At 36.6% G+C, this 18,686-nt stretch overlaps 1 protein-coding gene across 1 annotated transcript in view; it reads left to right on the forward strand.

Moving 5' to 3' along the window:
• The first annotated feature begins 1,520 nt into the window (after positions 1 to 1,520).
• The window catches only part of SHC3 (SHC adaptor protein 3), a 56,943-nt gene continuing 39,777 nt past the window's right edge, over positions 1,521 to 18,686 (forward strand). The window contains exon 1 of the mRNA XM_065655938.1: positions 1,521 to 2,159. Coding sequence (XP_065512010.1) covers positions 1,620 to 2,159 — 540 coding nt within the window. The 5' untranslated portion in view covers positions 1,521 to 1,619. The remainder of the gene's footprint in view (positions 2,160 to 18,686) is intronic.

Consider the following 18,686-nt stretch of genomic DNA (forward strand, 5'->3'; position numbering starts at 1 on the left):
GCTTTTAGACTGACTAGGACATTGCCATTACTCATCACTGCTGGGATAAAAGGTGCTGACTTAATTTAATGTCATGAATATACTAATTAAATACCTGTATTTGAGCTGGCTGTTTCACTGTATTTGCACTTAGTATACTGCAGCCTTTAGTCGTGAAAGGGGGAAGGAATTCCATAGGATTTTTCCTTTAAATTGTGCTGCAGTTACTCATTTGTTTAAAAAATAACTTTGCACTATGCAACATGTCTGGTCTGAATTTGTTTATAATGCAGTGTGTTGTCCTACATCGAAAAGATGTTTCGCAAAGATCAATTTTATAAAAGAACCATATGTCTTGTGATGGGCATTGTGTGTTACAATGCTATACACATTTTGTATTTAAAAAAAAAAAGTAGGATAAATGAAATATATATTTTCTGCATGTTTTGCTGCTTCTCAGATCGATTGTTTACTGCTGACATTTATGCTTAATAAGACCTGGTGCATTTTGTTTTAATTTTTCACTGTAGGATGTCAGTTTGTTGCTACCTGGACTTTTCACTATTCTTTAAGGTTTTTCCAGTTTTTCAGAATTAAACCAAACATGCCACTGAATTGAAGATCCTCTTTATGTTTTCCTTCAGAGTGAATATCTATGGTGAAGGAAAGCCATCTGTTAAGCCTGTTGTTGGACATCAGAAAAATACTTTTCTTCACACATGGGTACTTTATGTAATTCCTGAATTAAAATAGGAGGTTGTTGTGGACTAACAAGGGAGAAGGATTTCTTTCTCTATCCAAAATTAGATGGAACAGTTTCTGTGAGAGACAGCATTGACACAAAGGCACTTGTAAGGTCTGTTAGGCTGCTTTTGTGGAAGAAAATGTCTATACTCTTTCATTCTGTTGTCTGTTTTTAAAATACTTGTGTGCTTAAAGGTATTCTGAAACCCTTTAAGGTGTCTGTGTTTTGCTGGGGCGGGGAGGGAGAGGAGATATATATGTGTAAATATTATCCAGATATTTGCTATCTAATTGTGACTTCTTTATAGATTCACAAATATGTGACGTAGAAGAGCATTTAAACAGAAGAACAAACCATGGTGTTTCATAAAGGCTGTTAATTCAGTTTTAAAGGTAATTGCCTTTGGTACCAAAAGGGTGGTGGTGGGGGGGAGGAATTAAAGGTTGGAAGGAAATATCTGTTTGAGAAGACAGGAAAAGGAAATTTGAGAATTGATTGGTGCTAGTGTGCTGTAAGTGGGTGGATGGTTTTTTTTCTTTTTTTTTTTTTTTTTTTTTCTACAGGAAGTGATTTGCAGTGTTCACTGAGCCTTTTGTTGAAAAGGGTCCTTCTCATTTGTGTGAGTCATGCTTTTGCTGTGAGCGAGTTGGCAGCTCTAAGCAGGACTGGGATCTCTCTCACAGAAAACTGTTACTTCACCCAACCTTAACAGGGAACCATAAGAAATTTCTTAAACATAGATATTTCTTTGTTTTTCCTTACAGTCTTTTCTTTTTTAACCCAAGATCTTGTTATCCTTCCGTGTTGTTATGAATCGCCTGCTATGTTAGCACAGGCATCTCCTGCGTTGGCATCAGATTTGCCAGAACATATGCAGGAAACCAGATAGAAGGGCATGCTTCAACGTACCAAGTATAACCGCTTCAGGAATGATTCGGTGACATCAGTTGATGATCTTATTCACAATTTGTCCATGAACAGCAAAGTCTCAGCAGTTGCTACGACTTCGACAGCACCTTCGTACCTGGTCTCACCAGAAGTTCTCCGCAAGGACCATGAAGATGGACCCACCACCCTGTGTACCCTCATGCATAAAGTGTCCCACTTGAAACTCTCTCACACAGGCAGCCTTTTGGGTATCAAAAACCTCTCCTCTGCAGTAAAGGAGCTTGCTGTCTCCAAGTTGCAGGGAAGCTCGAGTGCTTCTAGCTCAGCAGCAGGGGCTTCAGACAACACATGTAACCTTGTCTCTGCCACTTCGTGTTCTCAGCAGGACGTGAGCAAGATGAGTATGGGGAAAAAACCACGGTCAGAGGAAGTACACCCAGGAGGTGAAGACTGGAATCAAAGTAGCAGCTTTGTCAATAAACCCTCTCGAGGATGGCTGCACTCGAGTGAGAAGATCCTGGGACCTGGTGTGACGTACATTGTGAAGGTTGGTCTGATTTCTTCCATTCTGTGTTTTTGTCAATGAAAAATTCTCTGCTGGTTTTGATGACAGGCTAGACAGGCTGAAAAGATCTCTATTTGTATATTCCTTTTTTTTTTTTGTGCATAATGCATGGTATGTAAATGTAGGAAGGCAGGTTTGGGAAGCTGTGTTAATTTGTTAAATTAGAGCAAACCTGCAAATAGGTTCTTTGTCAGATAATGTTCTACAGCTGTGTAAAAATACAGTTCCTAAGCTAAAAGCTGTTTTTCTTACTTTTTGTTTGGGTTTTTTTTCCTTCTTCTGAATTTAGGTTTTCACTGTTAGCTAGCATACTGTATATATCTCAGATACATAGGCTTTCAATATGTCTGGTGCAATATAGAGAAGGAAAGACCCCTTTATGTTTGAACTACTGTTAATCTTGCATGATATTTCAGTTTGAAAATACCTCGAAGGACATGTGTGTTTTTAAAGTGAAATTATATTTGAAATCTTAAAGCAATAAGACACAGAGCGCAAGTCGTATCATGTTCCACAAATAGAAATACTGTCGTGAGTAGACCAGGAAAATGGAGCTTGTTTTACATAATGAGAATTCAGCCACCTTAAATGTTATTGCTGTTTTCAGTTCATTGATACAGCATGTCAAGAACAGAAAATCCTAAGTTTACAGGGTAATGTTTCCATCTGCTTTGAATGTATTTTGAAATGACCTGTTAAATTAGAGCCTTTGAGAGAAGGGTATGTGTAATATTTTTGTAGTCAGGTAAGATTCTGGTTACACCTTCCAGCACAGTGTGCAGAAAGTGCAAAAATAATGTCCAGAATTCATTCTTCAGTCACTATGTTTATTTGCCAAGTGGCTTTTGTATCTTAAGTGTTAAACTGTTTTGTAGCAGACTATAAGTAAGATTACAGATCTATTTTTAGTCTCATCTTATTTTGGGTATAAAAGTCGCAGTGTGACTTTGTATCAGGGTGCTTTAAAACTGAAAGGCAGCCCTGTTGATTAACTCTCCCTGGTTTTTCTCAGGTCTCATCATCAAAAGCAGAGTGTATTTTTAACAGTTGGAGCACTAGGAAGCAGTTTTTGGTTTTTTTCTGTTAGTGGTGATGGTAGATTTTGCAAGTGATGGTAGACTGAGTAAGTTGGTAAATTCAGAGCACTGTTGAAATTGTACTGTCTTTTTTACTACTCTGAAATTTACTGGAACCACAGAAGAGTCGGTGCTGCCTTTCAGAACACAAACTGCTGCTGTGCTTCTGTTTGAGCAGTGTCTTGATAAAAATAACCCACTGATGCTAGATATAGTGGTATTGAGACCCCATCGTTCTTTTGCACGGAAATATTCTGGTTAACGGAAGGTCATTTACCGTTTTCCCATTAGCTCAGGGAACTCAGCTATTTTATTTTTTATTTTGCTTAGGATATTGTAACTAGGCAGATAATGACTCTGAGAATTCACTGCTACTGTTCATTTTACCTGAAGTGATCATTATGAAGCAGAACAAACACAGTATTCATTTTCTTAATTTTTTCAGTGTTTGACCTTCTGTATGCTAGAGGAAGCTGGTATTCTTGAATTGAAAAGAGAATTAAAGTTATATATGAGTGGACTTACATTTAAAGTTAATAATTAACCCATATCTAACACTGACAGTAGAACAAATATTTTAATTAGTGCAGCTGGTGTCAAATACATGAAAGTGTATTTATATGCATCATGTATATTAGAATTTTCAAAATAAATCATTAGCACCATACAACTTATGGTTTAGGTGTTTGTTAATGTCATTAAAATGTATGGAATCTAGATTATTCTTTCTCTTAAAAAATAGGGTGATATCTTTAACCTGATGCTCTCTGGCATATTGTCACAGAACAGTGCTCTAAATGTAATGGTTAAAAATAAATATCAAAATCAGTGGTTAATGAATGAAGGAAAATAAACCGGTCCTGGTTAGTTCATAATTTGCCTGTTCATTAAGTATCTCAGAATTTTCCTCAGCAACTGCTGCATTCATATAGATAAGAATAGAAGTGCAGTTCCCACATCATTAAACATTGTTAGTTCCAAGTGCTTTTATGCATTCAAACCATCAAATCCATACATAGATAATGTACACTGAAAGGAGACATTCCTTGGATACCTCATGGCTATATTGACTATCTGGGGGACTTGTACCATGTTTAATTAGTACCATATGCCTTGCAGAAGATTCCATATGCCATTAGTTAAATGAGACAAAAATTAGATTTGTTGTTAACCAGCAAAGCTTTTATCATTTTGTGTGTAAACGTGCACTGGATTACTATTTTCTGATTAATCCACATTCCAAATGTTAAAATTATCTATGGGATATTGTCAATTGTAGCTACCGGGCAGTCTGATAACTCACATTCAAATCTTCTGAAGTAAAAGACACAAAGTTTCTATGTGCAGTGCATGATAAATCTGTAACTTTACTGCTGTCACATTTTCACATATTACCCATTTTTTAAATGAGTAGTGTAACTCTGATGCTTAAAAATGGGTGTAGGATTATGGTAAATGGAACTGTGTTCTGATCTTCATGGTCTGCTGCAATGGAATTATTTTCAGCCATAAAAATACTGGCACGCACTGGTTTTTTTTTTTTCTCCCTGTGGTTTTCACATTGCATGACTTTAATGGGAAAGTTTTCACAAAAACAAAAAAAAAATTGGTAACAAATCAGTGAATGACCATAGCCATATTAGGGGACATTAAGTTGTGAGCTACTGATATTTTGCTTAACATTACTGCTGAACAGTTTAACAAATTATGGATTAATTAAAAAAAAAAAAAGATAAATAGTTTGCTGTGATGGAAGTCATTGAAGAGCCCAGTGTTTTCCCCATAGAGGGACTGATTTCTATAGGGAGTGATTATGAATGTTCATGTTGTCAGAAAAAACAAATACATATAATAAAAGTGTACTGTTTAATCTAACAGTAGTTAAATGTTTCAATGAAATCAAGTTTTTTCCAATGACAAATGTCTACTGATGAGTTTAATTGGGTAATGGCATAGACATTTTGGGTTTTGTTACGTTTAATTGAGAGCACAATCAATAGCCGAGGCAGATGTATGTCTGTCTTTAGGTAATTAATGGTTGGCTTTTGTAAAAAGTGTTGATGACCTTAAAATGCTGTTTTTCAGCACTTCAAAACTGAATAAACCCAAAATACTATAGAATAATTTTATAACCCTATATGCAGTATATCAAAAAACCTAACAAACTGTAAAACTAAGGTGGTGGCATAGAATAGACCTATGTAAATCTAGTGTTAAAAAACCAGGTACAAAGATAGTATCTGAGAGGTAGAAAGGAAAAAGGGACTTCATCCGAAAGAAGCACTGCAAGCCAGGCAAATAATATTTCAATGAAAAGCATTCTAAATTATTAATATTATAGCGAAGTGTCTAAAGACTATAATCCTAAGTACAATTATTTCTTTAACATTTTAACACTTTGGTGTCTTGGGAGGGGATAACAACAATTTCCGTCTGATGAGGAAAATAGGCATCTTTTGTGAAGCTGTCCAAACACATCACCAAGTGAAGGCTTCAGTTCTGCAAACATTTCTGCATGACACTGTTTATGGGAATATTCTCATTCAAATAATTGAGGCTACTCCTATATGCTGAAAATGAAGTATATGCTTAGGGATAAACGGAATTGCTTTGTTGCATGCTCTTATTGCATCCTTTTATTCTGTACTATAGTATCCCCTTCAGCATATATGCAGGGCTGCTGTGATTTTTAGCAGATCTCTGCAAGTAGACACAGAATTTACAGAATTACTTGCCTCTTTAGTGGCTGACTCAGACTGTGAAGTGCAGCCTTACATGCAGCTAACATGGTGGAAACCGCAACATATGTGGCCTTTCCCTACAAGATTTCAGGTCTCTTTGGAATAATTTTTTTTTTTTTTTTTTTCCCCTCTCTGTTCTAGCCAGAATTGATTTCCTGCTGGTTTAAAGTAGGAAGAAGGTACCAATGCTTCATGGCTTTCTGGTGGTACTCTTTGCCCACCTGTTTGAAATGTACCCAGCATAGCCTGTAAGAAAAAAAGAAGAGGATTTCTTGCTTCCATCTTATTCCTTTAAATAGACATGAAGTCAAATTTACAATCTACTATTTAAAAAATACTAACATTACAGCAAGACTTTTTAGTTTTTCTTCCTGATTGATGCTAAATTTATCTTCCTTCATTATAGAAAAATTAGTGCAAGGTTTTTTTTAGGGGGGGGGGGGGAGTGTTTGTTTGTTTTTGTTTGTTTTTGTTTTTTAAAATCAGATTTAAATTCTGCTTCTATCAGTTCAAGTTGCAGTACTACTAATGGTTAATCACTGATAGTTTGACATGGCCTGAGTAAAAACATACTCAGCAGGATTTCGTGCATGTGATTCTAATAATAAGGAACGCAGTCGCAAAGCATTCTGTTTGTAATGAGGTTTCCGTATTTAAAAAGTAGGTTGTGTGTTTCAGCCATATGGTAATAATAGGACTGAATATTGATCCTTTAGTTCAGAGTCAGCTATCCTCAACCCATGTACCCAAACACTGTTACCCAGAGCTCAAAGACTTTGAGACTGGCTTATCACCGTGGATTTTAAAGCTGCATGCAGGCAAGTTAGGGGAGAAAGAAGTAAGTGACGAAGATGGCATTGGTTTTAGAAATTAATCCCTCCTAGTATGCCACATTACTTTGCAATTCTTAGTATTCTTTGCATTTTTGTTCACTGTTATTAGGGCTATAAAAGAATCATACTGATGACTGTTGCTTTGTCGAAAACCTCTGTTTTGAGCTCCATGGATCTGAAACACTGTGGGTCTGTTGTACAGCCCATTGATACGAAATATGCACAAATTAAATCAGATCCTATGAGCAAAAATCATAGAGTCTTTAATTACAATATTATTCTAGTTGCATTAATCAAGTACTATTACTGTACATTTGCACACCTTCCTCTGAAGGCAAAGCACGTAATGATTTCGATGCTGGACGATTCAACTCCCGACATGAATATCCCGTGTGCAGTTTATTTGGAGTATTTGCAAAATAACTTGGAAGCTTTGGCATAATTTCCACACCTAGGGTTATTTAGTGAGTGACACCATCTGGGCACTCTTAATGTTGATTTGAATAGTTCAAGTTGGAACTGTATTTGTTTAAAGCAAAAATTATACAATCCTGCTAGTTATGTACAGTTTTAAAATCCACAAATGAATTTAGCTGGTTGGTTTAGAAGGTAAAGCTTCATTCAGCTGTAATTCCTTTTCTGCTTTTCCTTGGAAATTGGATTGTTGGTTTCTTTACTTGTCTTCAAATAATGGTTACACTAAGAATACTAGATGCCCAATATAAATACCTGTCTCTACAAACATAAAGAAAACACACAGATAGACCAAGTTCTTTAGGGAAAACTCATACCTTTGCTGCTGGAGACAAGGTGTTCTTTTGTCCCAGTGCCAAGGCACTCCTTTGTCCCCTGGCCACATAACCCATTGAAGAACCTGGTCTCCATTAAACACTAGCAATACTTGTGCTTCAGCCTAGCTTGTTTTACAGTAGAATTGAAGTGACGCACAAACTATTGATATTAAATTTTCTTAAATTTTTGCAGCAGGAAAAATGCAGATCTGCCCTGGGATAGTGCCAGAGACAGCCAGCCTTCCCCGCTGCTGCTACTCTTTCAGGGTGATTTAGTCCTCTAAGCCATGAAACAAATTCCATAGTTGTAGAGGAACGGGGAATTCAGTATTGTTTCTCTGCAGTCCTACATAGTCATGCAATATTCATATTTCATTTCATTCTATATATTTATGATACAATGCAATGCAGCACTACCTTTGGCTGCTCCAGGCAGGTCTGAGGCAGAGCCTGTCTATTTAAGTTGTGATGGGAATGATGAAGGGACTCAGTGCAACCACATTTCCGGTCATCACTTGTTTTCAGAAATGGATTTGGCACAATTTAGTAAGGGTAATCCAGAATGTTTGTTTAATAAGTGATAGATATTCCCCTAGATTTTTCAAATAAAAGGAAAGATTTCAGTCTCAAAAGGTCAACTCAGACAATCCAAGTCACAGTTAAAAGTTTAAAGACTAAAAAAAGCCCTTTGAAATGAGACAGTAAGTGCAAGGAAAAAGATAAAAGGTAAAAATAAACACTCTGTAGGGAGACACTAAAAAAATAATGTGAGATAAATAGAAAAAGCTGTCTAGGCCTTTTTTTTCCACAGCACCATCACATTATATTTTCTGATATAGGGATTATTATTACTTTTTGTTTGTTTGTTTGTTTTGTTAGAACAAATCCTGAAATTAGAGTAATGAGTTGACCATATACCTTAAATAGTAAGGACAAGACTGAAAGAAAGATATTTTGTCTTAGCTTTCTCAGCACCATTTTCATCCTTCTGGATATGTTGTTATATTAACATACCTTTATTCAAATTTTTGGCTCTTATTAGCATAGGAATTATACAAGGGAGTTCATGTCTCATTGGACACCAGCATCCTGACATTTGACACTGCATACCTCTGATGAAGTAATTTTCAGAATCAGAATTATCTCTTTTCTTATAGACATGCTGCTTTAATTAACCACAGGACACTGTAAAAGTACCCTTAACTTCCCAAGAAATTAGAATGTTTCAGAAACACTGCCTTTGCCAGCAGATATAGGGGCCATGTTTTGTCACCACATGTTGAGTGCGGATGCTACAGTGTAATTCATTTTTACTTACTTTTTTTCTGAAGTCTGAGCAGGAATGAAAAGGCCAGGCAGATAAACTGTGCAGTCTCCTGAAAGGAGATAATTAAGTGTGAAGCTGTGCTGCAAACACCACAATAAACTGTTAAAGACATATCAGGCAAATGTTTTGAATCTACCCAAAGTGTTTTCTTGGGTCAGAGACAGAAACTATGAAGACAGTCCCCAGTATGGTCCTGTTCCTGGATGACTGTTACCCTTAAAAACACTCAGGCATGATAAAAATCTTCAGAATTAATGAGATTTACAAGGCCCTGGTATGAAATCAAGCTATGCTGGCAGATGCATTGAACCTGTTTCTCTTACAGCACTTCAGCAGCGTTAAGAAGACAATGAAGTCTGTCTCACTTTACTTTAGGATTAATAATAATAATAATAATAGTAATAATAATTCTACCAGCTTCTGTGGAACACTTGTTAATAGATCCTCATGCTCTACAAAGTGTTGCTTGTTTAAAAGCCTTAATACAAAGTATTATTTAATGCAAAGTATCAAGCGTTTGATTTTTATGAGGAGGAAATAAAGATGTACAGAATTTTAGTGATTTGCTTGAGGGCATCCAGGAAGTTATTGATGGGGACGAGACTTACATAACACCTACACGCAGTGCTCTTCCACCAAACCCAGCTGCTCTGTAAAGTTGCTAGAGTGAAGGCCTGCTGCTATAAGAGGACTCTAGCTGGGAAGGCAGAATTGGCAAATCAGAAAATACCTTTTCAGTTTGCAAACTCAGCACATTTATGGCAGAAATTAGAGTAAAATTTTTTGAGGGACGGAAAGATAGCTTTTCCCAGGTCAGCAGACACTACTTTTGAATCATGATCTTCTGTGGTGCACTTGTAATAGCTGTCAAAGAAGGTCACCCAGCACACACACATGCCACACCAAACAGAGAGAACAGAAGATTGCCTATGAAATGCATACCTAAAATTGTTTTGTAAAAAACAATTAATTATTTATAAGCTCAAAGTTCTTACTATGTGTGGATGTTTTGCAGGACCAGAGTTGTGGAGGATGCAGTGAGATACGAGATAGGTTTTGTTCATGTTAGAGCCTTAGTCTAGTATATGTTGTTAGCTTGAAGTGAGCAATATTTATGAATATATTTTTTAGATCAGCGTTATGCGTTGCAATTCAGCTCGCTCAACGACAGGCAGAATGAGTAGTAAGATATTTGAGAGACATCTGGAAAAGTAGAATTGATGCACAGCTTATAGAGTTAGGTGCAGCAGACTTTTCAAGTTGAAACAAGATTGTTACTACTTAAAATACTGTTATTTTTGTAGTGTAGGTTACCCTGGGATCTGAGACTGTTGTGTAACCATTTGTTACACTATTAGTTACACTGGATAAACAGCCTGCACATGAAGCAGGCCTGATTTGGAAAACTTAAAATACTGATTGTTGAAGATGTATCTTTCTGTGATTTTGAACCTTTTGTAAATTAAGTTTATAGTCATAAAATAAGCAGGGAGCACTAAGTAAATAGAAACATTATATGAACCCTCTCTTTCAGTTTATTTATTTCTACCAAGGACCTGGAAGACCAGGGCTGCTTGGTGCAGGTGCCCATCCTGACCTGACACTGACCTGGGGGATTTTGGGCAGGTGTGGTGCCCTCAGAGCTGCTCTGCTGGGATTCTTTGTGGCCTTTATGCTGCAACAAGACCTTTTAGAGATTTTTTTTTTTTTTTTGTGCTTTAATCCAACCCGGGACATCTCTCGCCTTATTCCTCTGCTCTGCACATTGGAGGTCATCTTTTGGGCATTCTTACTGCGAACACAAGTAAGTATAGCTTAAGCATTAGAAAGTTAAAGATTGATAAAGATTCAGGAAAAAGATGTGTTTTAATTGCAGGACTCCCATGATGAAGACCAGAGGTACATACAGCCCTCTCCCTCCCTCTGTGTTTCATATTTTTAGTTTTAGCAGTGACAGGTCCTTCTTAAATTACACCTCCAAATGCACAATTTTGAAAGCATAGCTGTATAGCATTTCAGATACTTAGCCTGGGTTTATATTCGGCATAGTGGAAAAGCGTGTTACATCTTCCATCTTCTGGTTCTGTGCCTTAATAATACTCTTCATCAAGCAGTTCTACTTAATGACAGAGGTAGTAGAAATCCTTTAATACCTGGATGTATTTGCAGTGTCCACATTTATGGTTTCAAATGTCTAATGATGTTTTTCAACTTTTGAAGCATATTGTTTTGGCTGCAGAAGCTTTTGCATGTTTGTGCTAAAGGAATTCTTATGCAGAACATAAGTTTTTAGAACTAATCTGCGTGATGCTTTAAAGGGGAATATATCTTAGTCAATATTCAAGGTAGCAAGCAAAACAGTCTGGAAAGTGTTCACTGAATGAAAATGTGAAACTGTGAAAATGAAGCAGTTAGTCTGTGATACTGCTGTGCATACTCTAAGTGGTTCACACTGATTAATATCCCACCGCACTAATTGCAATCACCCTGTATTTTTTAAATTAAACCTTAAAAGTATGAAACTGAAGTTTTTTCCAAATGTAGCCTTTTTTAGAGAAAGCTTTTAGCACATATGAAAAATTGAGACACAATGCAGAATGTGTTTACGTTTAAAATAGTCGAATAGACTAAATGGTTTTCCAGTGTGTGCACTTCTGGTTCTAACATTTCTGAGTTTTTGCACGCAAAAACATACATCTGTAAAAATAAGAACATAAGGAATATCGTACATGCAAAACTACTGATATGAGAATTTTGTGGAATCTTGTGAAAGCCCTGTCCCTTTAGCATCTGCACTCCATCAATATTTTTGAGTGTGATGTTAGCAATCTTATTTCATCCACATCTGAGTAAGAAATAAGAAAAAGGTATTTTCTTTGAAGATGTCTTGTTTTCAACCCCATTTGAGATGGAGATTAGAAAATTCCAGTGGTATCCTTCCCCTTGCTAGCAAGTAATGAGACCTTAGAGCTGACTTAAGAAATTGCTTTTTGAGAGAAGATAAAATATATTAATCTTCCCCCAGCTGAGTCCTCGGCCTTTTTCTTTTTTTAAGGAGTTCTGATTCATTACCGTATGATTTGATTGTGAGATGCTGCCAGAATGCTCTCACAGGGAACAAATGTAAAACCACTATTAATATCTAGTAAGAATTGTAGACATATTCCAAGTAGAATGTTTTTTTCTTATGGAGGTTTATGGGACAGACATTTGAATTGTTTTTTTTACTGGTAAGACGCCCCATATTTTCATGTTGTGTGGAGATTTCTACAGCTACTCCTGTCTGCATCTCTGATACAGGAAAAGTAGAAAAAAAAATCAGTTTATTCTAGTATAATCAAGTGAAAATCCATTCTATCAACAAAGGAAAACTATACTCTGCAATACAGTGAAAATGCTGCATGTCGTTGCACGCTTTTCTTCATGTATCTCCTTTCCCCAGCAACTGATAGTATTTAATCATGTGAAATCTTCATCTTACTTCACAGATGTGTTAGCAGACATGGAAAACTTTGCTTCATTCTGTCCTGATATTGGTGGCACATAATTATATATTTTTTTTTAAATGCTGTGTTGTCTCTGTGCCTCATCATCTACAAGATTTTGAGGCATTCAACAAGTGTTCATATCTTCTCCAAGGCCTCTTTGTTTATATAAATCCCTATCTACTGAAGAAGGACTTCATAGATTTTCTGATCTCTGTGCGAGAAAAAAGAATAACATATTTCCAGCTTTTTCAGAGTGTTGGAAAATCTTGAGATCTTTTTATATATAATCATACTTGTCAGGTTATTAATAGATACATAGAGCGGCCCACTGAAACTTAAAAATAGTTACAAATATTTATATACTGCGTTTCAGAAATTAGTAAAAATTGGCATTTTTTTCAGGCTTAAGGATTCTTGATAAGCTTTTTTCATAACAGTGGCACTGTATATTTGTGCACACTTAAAGTCAATAGATAGGATTTCAAGGTCTGTATATATATAAAGATACATATGTGCATATATATAAGATATATAAATAAAAGTAGGTATACAGAATTTTTTTTTGGTCATGTTAAGGGAGATTGTTTCTTTTTTATCATCTAAGCAACTCAGTGCAAGAAAGATGTGTGAAATAGAACAATATAGTTGCCTTCCTTTGTTTAGAAGCTGATTTTTCTACCGGCACTGGGTTAGGCTTGGGATTAATTTATTTAGCTGAAAAAGTTTCACAGCCTTTGAGTATTAATTAGTCAATTCTAGGCACTTTGTTTCATAGTTGGTCTCAGAATCCCTCTGGAAGTCCGTCTTGCTTTACTTATGACTGAAAGCCTTTATGAAAATCTTCAGGAAATTCACTGTAAAAGGATTTACATGATTAAAGCTACATGTCTAGCAAATATGCAGTGACTCACAGTCATGCAGCGAAGATTTTAAAACGTGGCCTTTCTTTTTATTATTATGTACTCTGGATGCTAAACAAACACTGTTTCTGTTTGGTGCATTGAATCAAAATATACCAAGACACAGATATACAGAGAAAGTCTTATTTCACTGCAGTTTCTTCTGAAAATGTTTTATAAATCTACTATGGTAATCAAGTCAAGAGCTTATGAATGTTACCTCTTCTACCAAAATAGTTTAATAGTGTAATTTTAGCAACATTCCTGTTATTGAAAATCTAAGGATTCAGTTCAAAGAACAAAATAGAGAAGCAATACATTGTAAACATCGCAAGTTGCCAAAGTAGCCTTGAATTAAACTAAAAATAATGTGTTAATTAAAAAATTGAAGCATATAAATCATAGAATGATTTCTGAAAGGTACTGATGTCATGCACAAAATACACATTTGCCTCCTGAATCCCTTTATTATTACAGTTTGCACATACCTGAGCCTTATGTTCAAATAGGATAGTGCAGTTAGTTGAAAGAGCAGACTAACATTCACCAGTTAAGAATTGTTAAAGTCTGCATATATAGGCGCATTTGAAATATTTTATACTACAGGAGCCAGTTGTTGTACAAGAGGAAACAGGAAAGAGCTAGGTGTTGGCCGAAATTGGAGGTATTTTTGGCAGAACTATATTCTCCTCTCGCCCATCATTGAAGTGAATGACCAGTTTCCAAGAGAAATGGAAACCTATTGACAGTCATATCCATCATCATTTGCACTAGTTCAGAAGCTCTGTTGTTTTACTTGTCTCATAGAGCAAAATTTACAGCCGAAGGGTCAAGGCTTATTTGTAGTTGAACCCCGAAGAAGACTTGTTTTTAGATTTTCCGTTCCATTTCCATTCAATCAATCCTTACTTAGGGTTTTCTGTCTGGATTAGAACATGCATCCTTTAATGAGAAAAAACCCTTTGAGGGAAATATTGATTTACTTTAAAGCTCTATAGATGCTTACTTACTGGTATAAAAATTACCAACTGCAGAAATATGAAAGCACAGAAGAGTGCCTTTCTGTTTTTCATGGAAGCATATGTTTATGACACATTTTTGGTGTTAGATTCTGACAATCTCTAAATATAGGGCCTTTTCCTCATTCAAAACAAGGCTGCCAGTGTTTCTTTTATGCAGGATTGCTTCTCCCCTGAGCAGGCTTGTCATTGTGCAGATAACAGGGAAGCACAGGGCCGAGATACAGAGCAGATCTCTCAGCATACCCTGTTAGAGCACAGTCCTCAGGTACCCTCAGAGATCTGTGTCTTCAAGTTGTCCCAAAGGTGTGTCTTGCCCAAAGGGGAGGGAAGGGCAGGAGACTATGGCATGGCTGGGAGAATAACACTTGTGTTAGGTAAGATCTCACCATCATGTTACTTGATAGCTAAGCAGAGCATTTAAAAGCAAATATTCATATCCCAAACTACCAGAGAAACTGAAATCTCTAGCAGCTGACTTAGAACTCTGTGACTACTGCTCATACATTTCTCTTTGAATATGCAGTCTTGCTTCTGCCCATGGCTTTTTCTAATATTGTAATTCACCCTACATTAGAAATGTCACACAGAATTAATCTTCCATTCCATCCTTCTGCTTAAAATATCTGTGTATGCTGACATAAATCCAAATGGTTGTGTGCACATCAGACCTTCTTTCCACTGTGCTGCTATCTGCTCAGTCAGTGGTAATCAGTACTTGCCAAAGACTGCCTCTTCTGCTCACTGAGTGCTCTGCATGACCAGCAACACCTGCAGTGAAAGGATGTCCTGCAGACTTCTGTGGTGCCAGAGGCTGGACGGGATGTTTGCCACAGTGATGGCATGGCAACATTCGGCGGTTTTCCACCTACCAGGAAATGTTTGCCTGAGGTTTGGCAAATGCCCTCTTAACACTGTCAAGGTTAAAACCCAAACAAAACAATCAAACGAACAACAACAAGCAAAGAAAAAAGTTTATTATTGCACATTAGAGTGCAGGTCTTCAGAAAATTCTGACCTTTTGGTGATGCAGAGAAGTACCTCCCTACATGGCTACCTTTTGTTGTAGTTTGGTTTCAGAAGTAGCTCCTGCGCTACAGTGGCATGGCTGACTTGAGTTCAGAAAGATTTACCAAGCCTCCACCAAGATCTGTGTCCCATTCAGGTAGCTGAGCCCCAACACTAGGTCAATGACTAGCATTGTATGTATGAAGTCCCTTTATATATAGATTCTTTTTCAGTATGAATGCAGCAACTCTATATTTAACAGATTTCAAGTGTAAATTCAACATTAGGAGCTTCCCCCAGTCTTCAGTCCTCATAACTCCTCATGACATCAGCTCATATCCTACCTCTTGTCTGCCGTACTGATGGTATATGCAAGACAGCTTCAGCCTTTACTGTGTAGAGATGTCTCCAAAGTGCCCTTTATTCTGCAGCAATCTTTTTATTCAATGTGAATTCAAAACATAGGCTGCCTCTATATTTAGCCTGGCTAAATAAACCATTTGCCTGTTTTGAAAAGGTTTGAAAGACTTTCTGGTAATAGGTGAGAGGATTTATGCTTTTCAAGATGCTGTATAAGCACATAATATTTTAAATCATTACTATTGGAATCAAAATTTTATACAAACTTGTATGAGTGCTGTAAATACTGGTCAGTATTAGCTGTTGTTAAAGACTAAGCATTATTAGCAAAGGATTGCAGTTAAAGGTAACTGAGCTTAAGAGGATAGCCTCTGAAGAAGCTTGTTGGGTTTGTGGGTAACATGCAATGCATCCCCACTGATATTTAGCACACTCTCCTTCTTTCCTTCTTTCCTCTTAATTTTGAGTTGCTAATGGGAGAATCTAGATGAAGAACAACTCAGGAAGCTCAGTTTTCTGTGTCTGGGCCATTTGTTGTGATCAGGACGAGTAGCTGCTATTTCATATTAGAAACATATCTACCTGGATGCAGAGCCACGCCTCCAGACCTTCTCTGCCTCCCACACAAATCTCATCAGGTAGCCTGGTACAGGGGTGTGCACAATATGTCAAATTCAACGGGTACAAATATATTGATGTGGAGGCTTAATGTCCTCCTTGTATAGGCTGCATGAGTAAGGATAGGTGATTTGTCTGCAAAAATGCCAAACAGTTACCTTTCCTCCTGAAGATGTAGAAGGAAAGGTCCTCCTGCCATGTGCCAGTATCTTTACAGCCTTCTGTGGAAGTGCTTTACCAGAAGGTAAGGCATTTTCCTAGGGGTAATTGACAAGATAATTACATATTTCAAATTGCAGGTATAAGTCTGTACCCAGTTTATCTTAAAAAAATAGCAAGGACTCTATAGTTTCTGTATTTCTTCAGAAAGATTTTTGTCAATGCCTTCTTACTGCTTCTGTTACTGGATAGATACTACAAAGTACTTGGCAGACTGGCAATTGCCAATCAGAGGATCATTTTATGGATTGGCGAGTATTGTGTATTGCCAGATGTCCTTAAAATATTTCACAAAAATGTATATTACTACGTAGTTTAATCAAATACGTATATCTACATATGAAGTAGATATACGTATGAAATAAAAAAGCAAATATATGTTGTGCTAAGCTATCTTCTCTTTTTGTGATTTTTTTTCCCTGCTGATTAGCTGAGTTAAGTAATTTATGGTGGATATCTCAGTCAAATTAGTAAGGCATCCAAGCTAATAAATGTTCGGTTAAAACACAATTTAGAAAATTAGAAAGTATTGTGGCATTTGTTATTTTTCTTTTGCCTAGTTTATTTTAGTAAAGGGAACACCTTCTGATTACAGTTCCTTTTTTTGTTTGTTTGTTTTGTTTATGTTTTTTCATTTCAGTGGTTTAGAGAGTAGCTATTGTAAATTTAGTTAAGCTGGGAAATTCATCTAATATGATAACAAAAGGATTCAGCTTTACTGTTTCATATTAATTTGCTAAAGATAAAAACCTCATTTTGTAAGATATTTGCAATCATCAATCCTGCAGTGTCTGGCTATGACTTGGGTTGCTTTTTTTTTTTCTTCTGCTTTTCATGCATCAATATGGATATTAAAAATTCTGACTAGGTCCCCGGTTACATGAGGACAAGCTTACTATTTTGAAATCAATTTGAAATACTATTTTTGTATTATGCCATGCATGTTAGGGTGTATTTAGGCTTGAATCTTAATATGATTTAGGGTAGATAGCAAACTTGAAAATAAGCTGTAAGTATTGCAGAACATTGTGGAACTCTTAGTGCCCATTTCACAAGCCCCTTTGGCTGTTGATAATATCTGAAATTAGAAGGAACTGTCATTTTGATACATAAATAAATGTATTTTGCAATAGAAGCAACATAATCCAAATTTGAAATGAAAGTTCTTATTTTTAAATAAGGGAGTCGTCAACTGGAATTAACTTGCACTAGTCAATTCACACTAACTACTTATTTACTTTCATGGCATACTTTAATTCTGGACTAGCTCTTTGGCTAACAAGAATAAAATGCAAACCAAACAGACAAACCAACCACAGAAACAAATAACCTCCCCAAAAGAGGAACCCTGAAAATGTAGGCATATGACTTGAGATACACATAAGGAACAGATGTGGCAAGTAAAATGATGTTCACTTTTGCATAATTGCTAAGTAAAAGCGCAGCCTAAGTGTGTGGGTTAGAAACTTGCAGTGAATCGACTACTTTATTACAGGGTATCTTATGTTTCAGAGATTTCTCTTTTCAGAAATTAGACCTACATACACCACCCAAAACCCTGGGAATCTCAATCTATTTTTTGAGCCCCCCAGGCCATTAGCAGCAGCTATGCAACATTAGTGCAGATTTCAGATACATCAATGTTTGAAAGCACTGGCTAATTTTTGGCTAACAATGCAAGTGCATGTTCATTTGGTGATGTAACCGTGTTATCTCTTACATAACTCATGCGAGGCTCTGTGTGTCGCAGGTACAATCTGCAATATTATGAACCACTCAGATTTGATGATGGGCATCTGGTTACACAGATTAAAACCAGTCTATCTTAATTTGATACGAATACACATCGAGTTTTGCTGAGCTAATCATACTCCAGTAGTTCAGACTTAGAGATTAGGAGTCATTTTATTTGGGAACGGGTAAGGGGCAGATCTTCCTGCTACCCATGTTCTGGGCAGGCACTCGTCGGCTATCAGAGGTCCATATGTTGTTCAAGTGTTCAAGTATTCAAGCATTTGTCACTCCTAGTTTGGACTGCTGCAGTATATATGGGGCTACATCTTGCTCCGTTTTTATAAAGATACTTGTTGCTGTTGGTACTACGAGCTTCTGAGTCAAAAAATGGAAGAT

Source organism: Caloenas nicobarica, chromosome Z (assembly GCF_036013445.1).
Source record: "Caloenas nicobarica isolate bCalNic1 chromosome Z, bCalNic1.hap1, whole genome shotgun sequence".
NCBI lineage: Eukaryota > Metazoa > Chordata > Aves > Columbiformes > Columbidae > Caloenas > Caloenas nicobarica.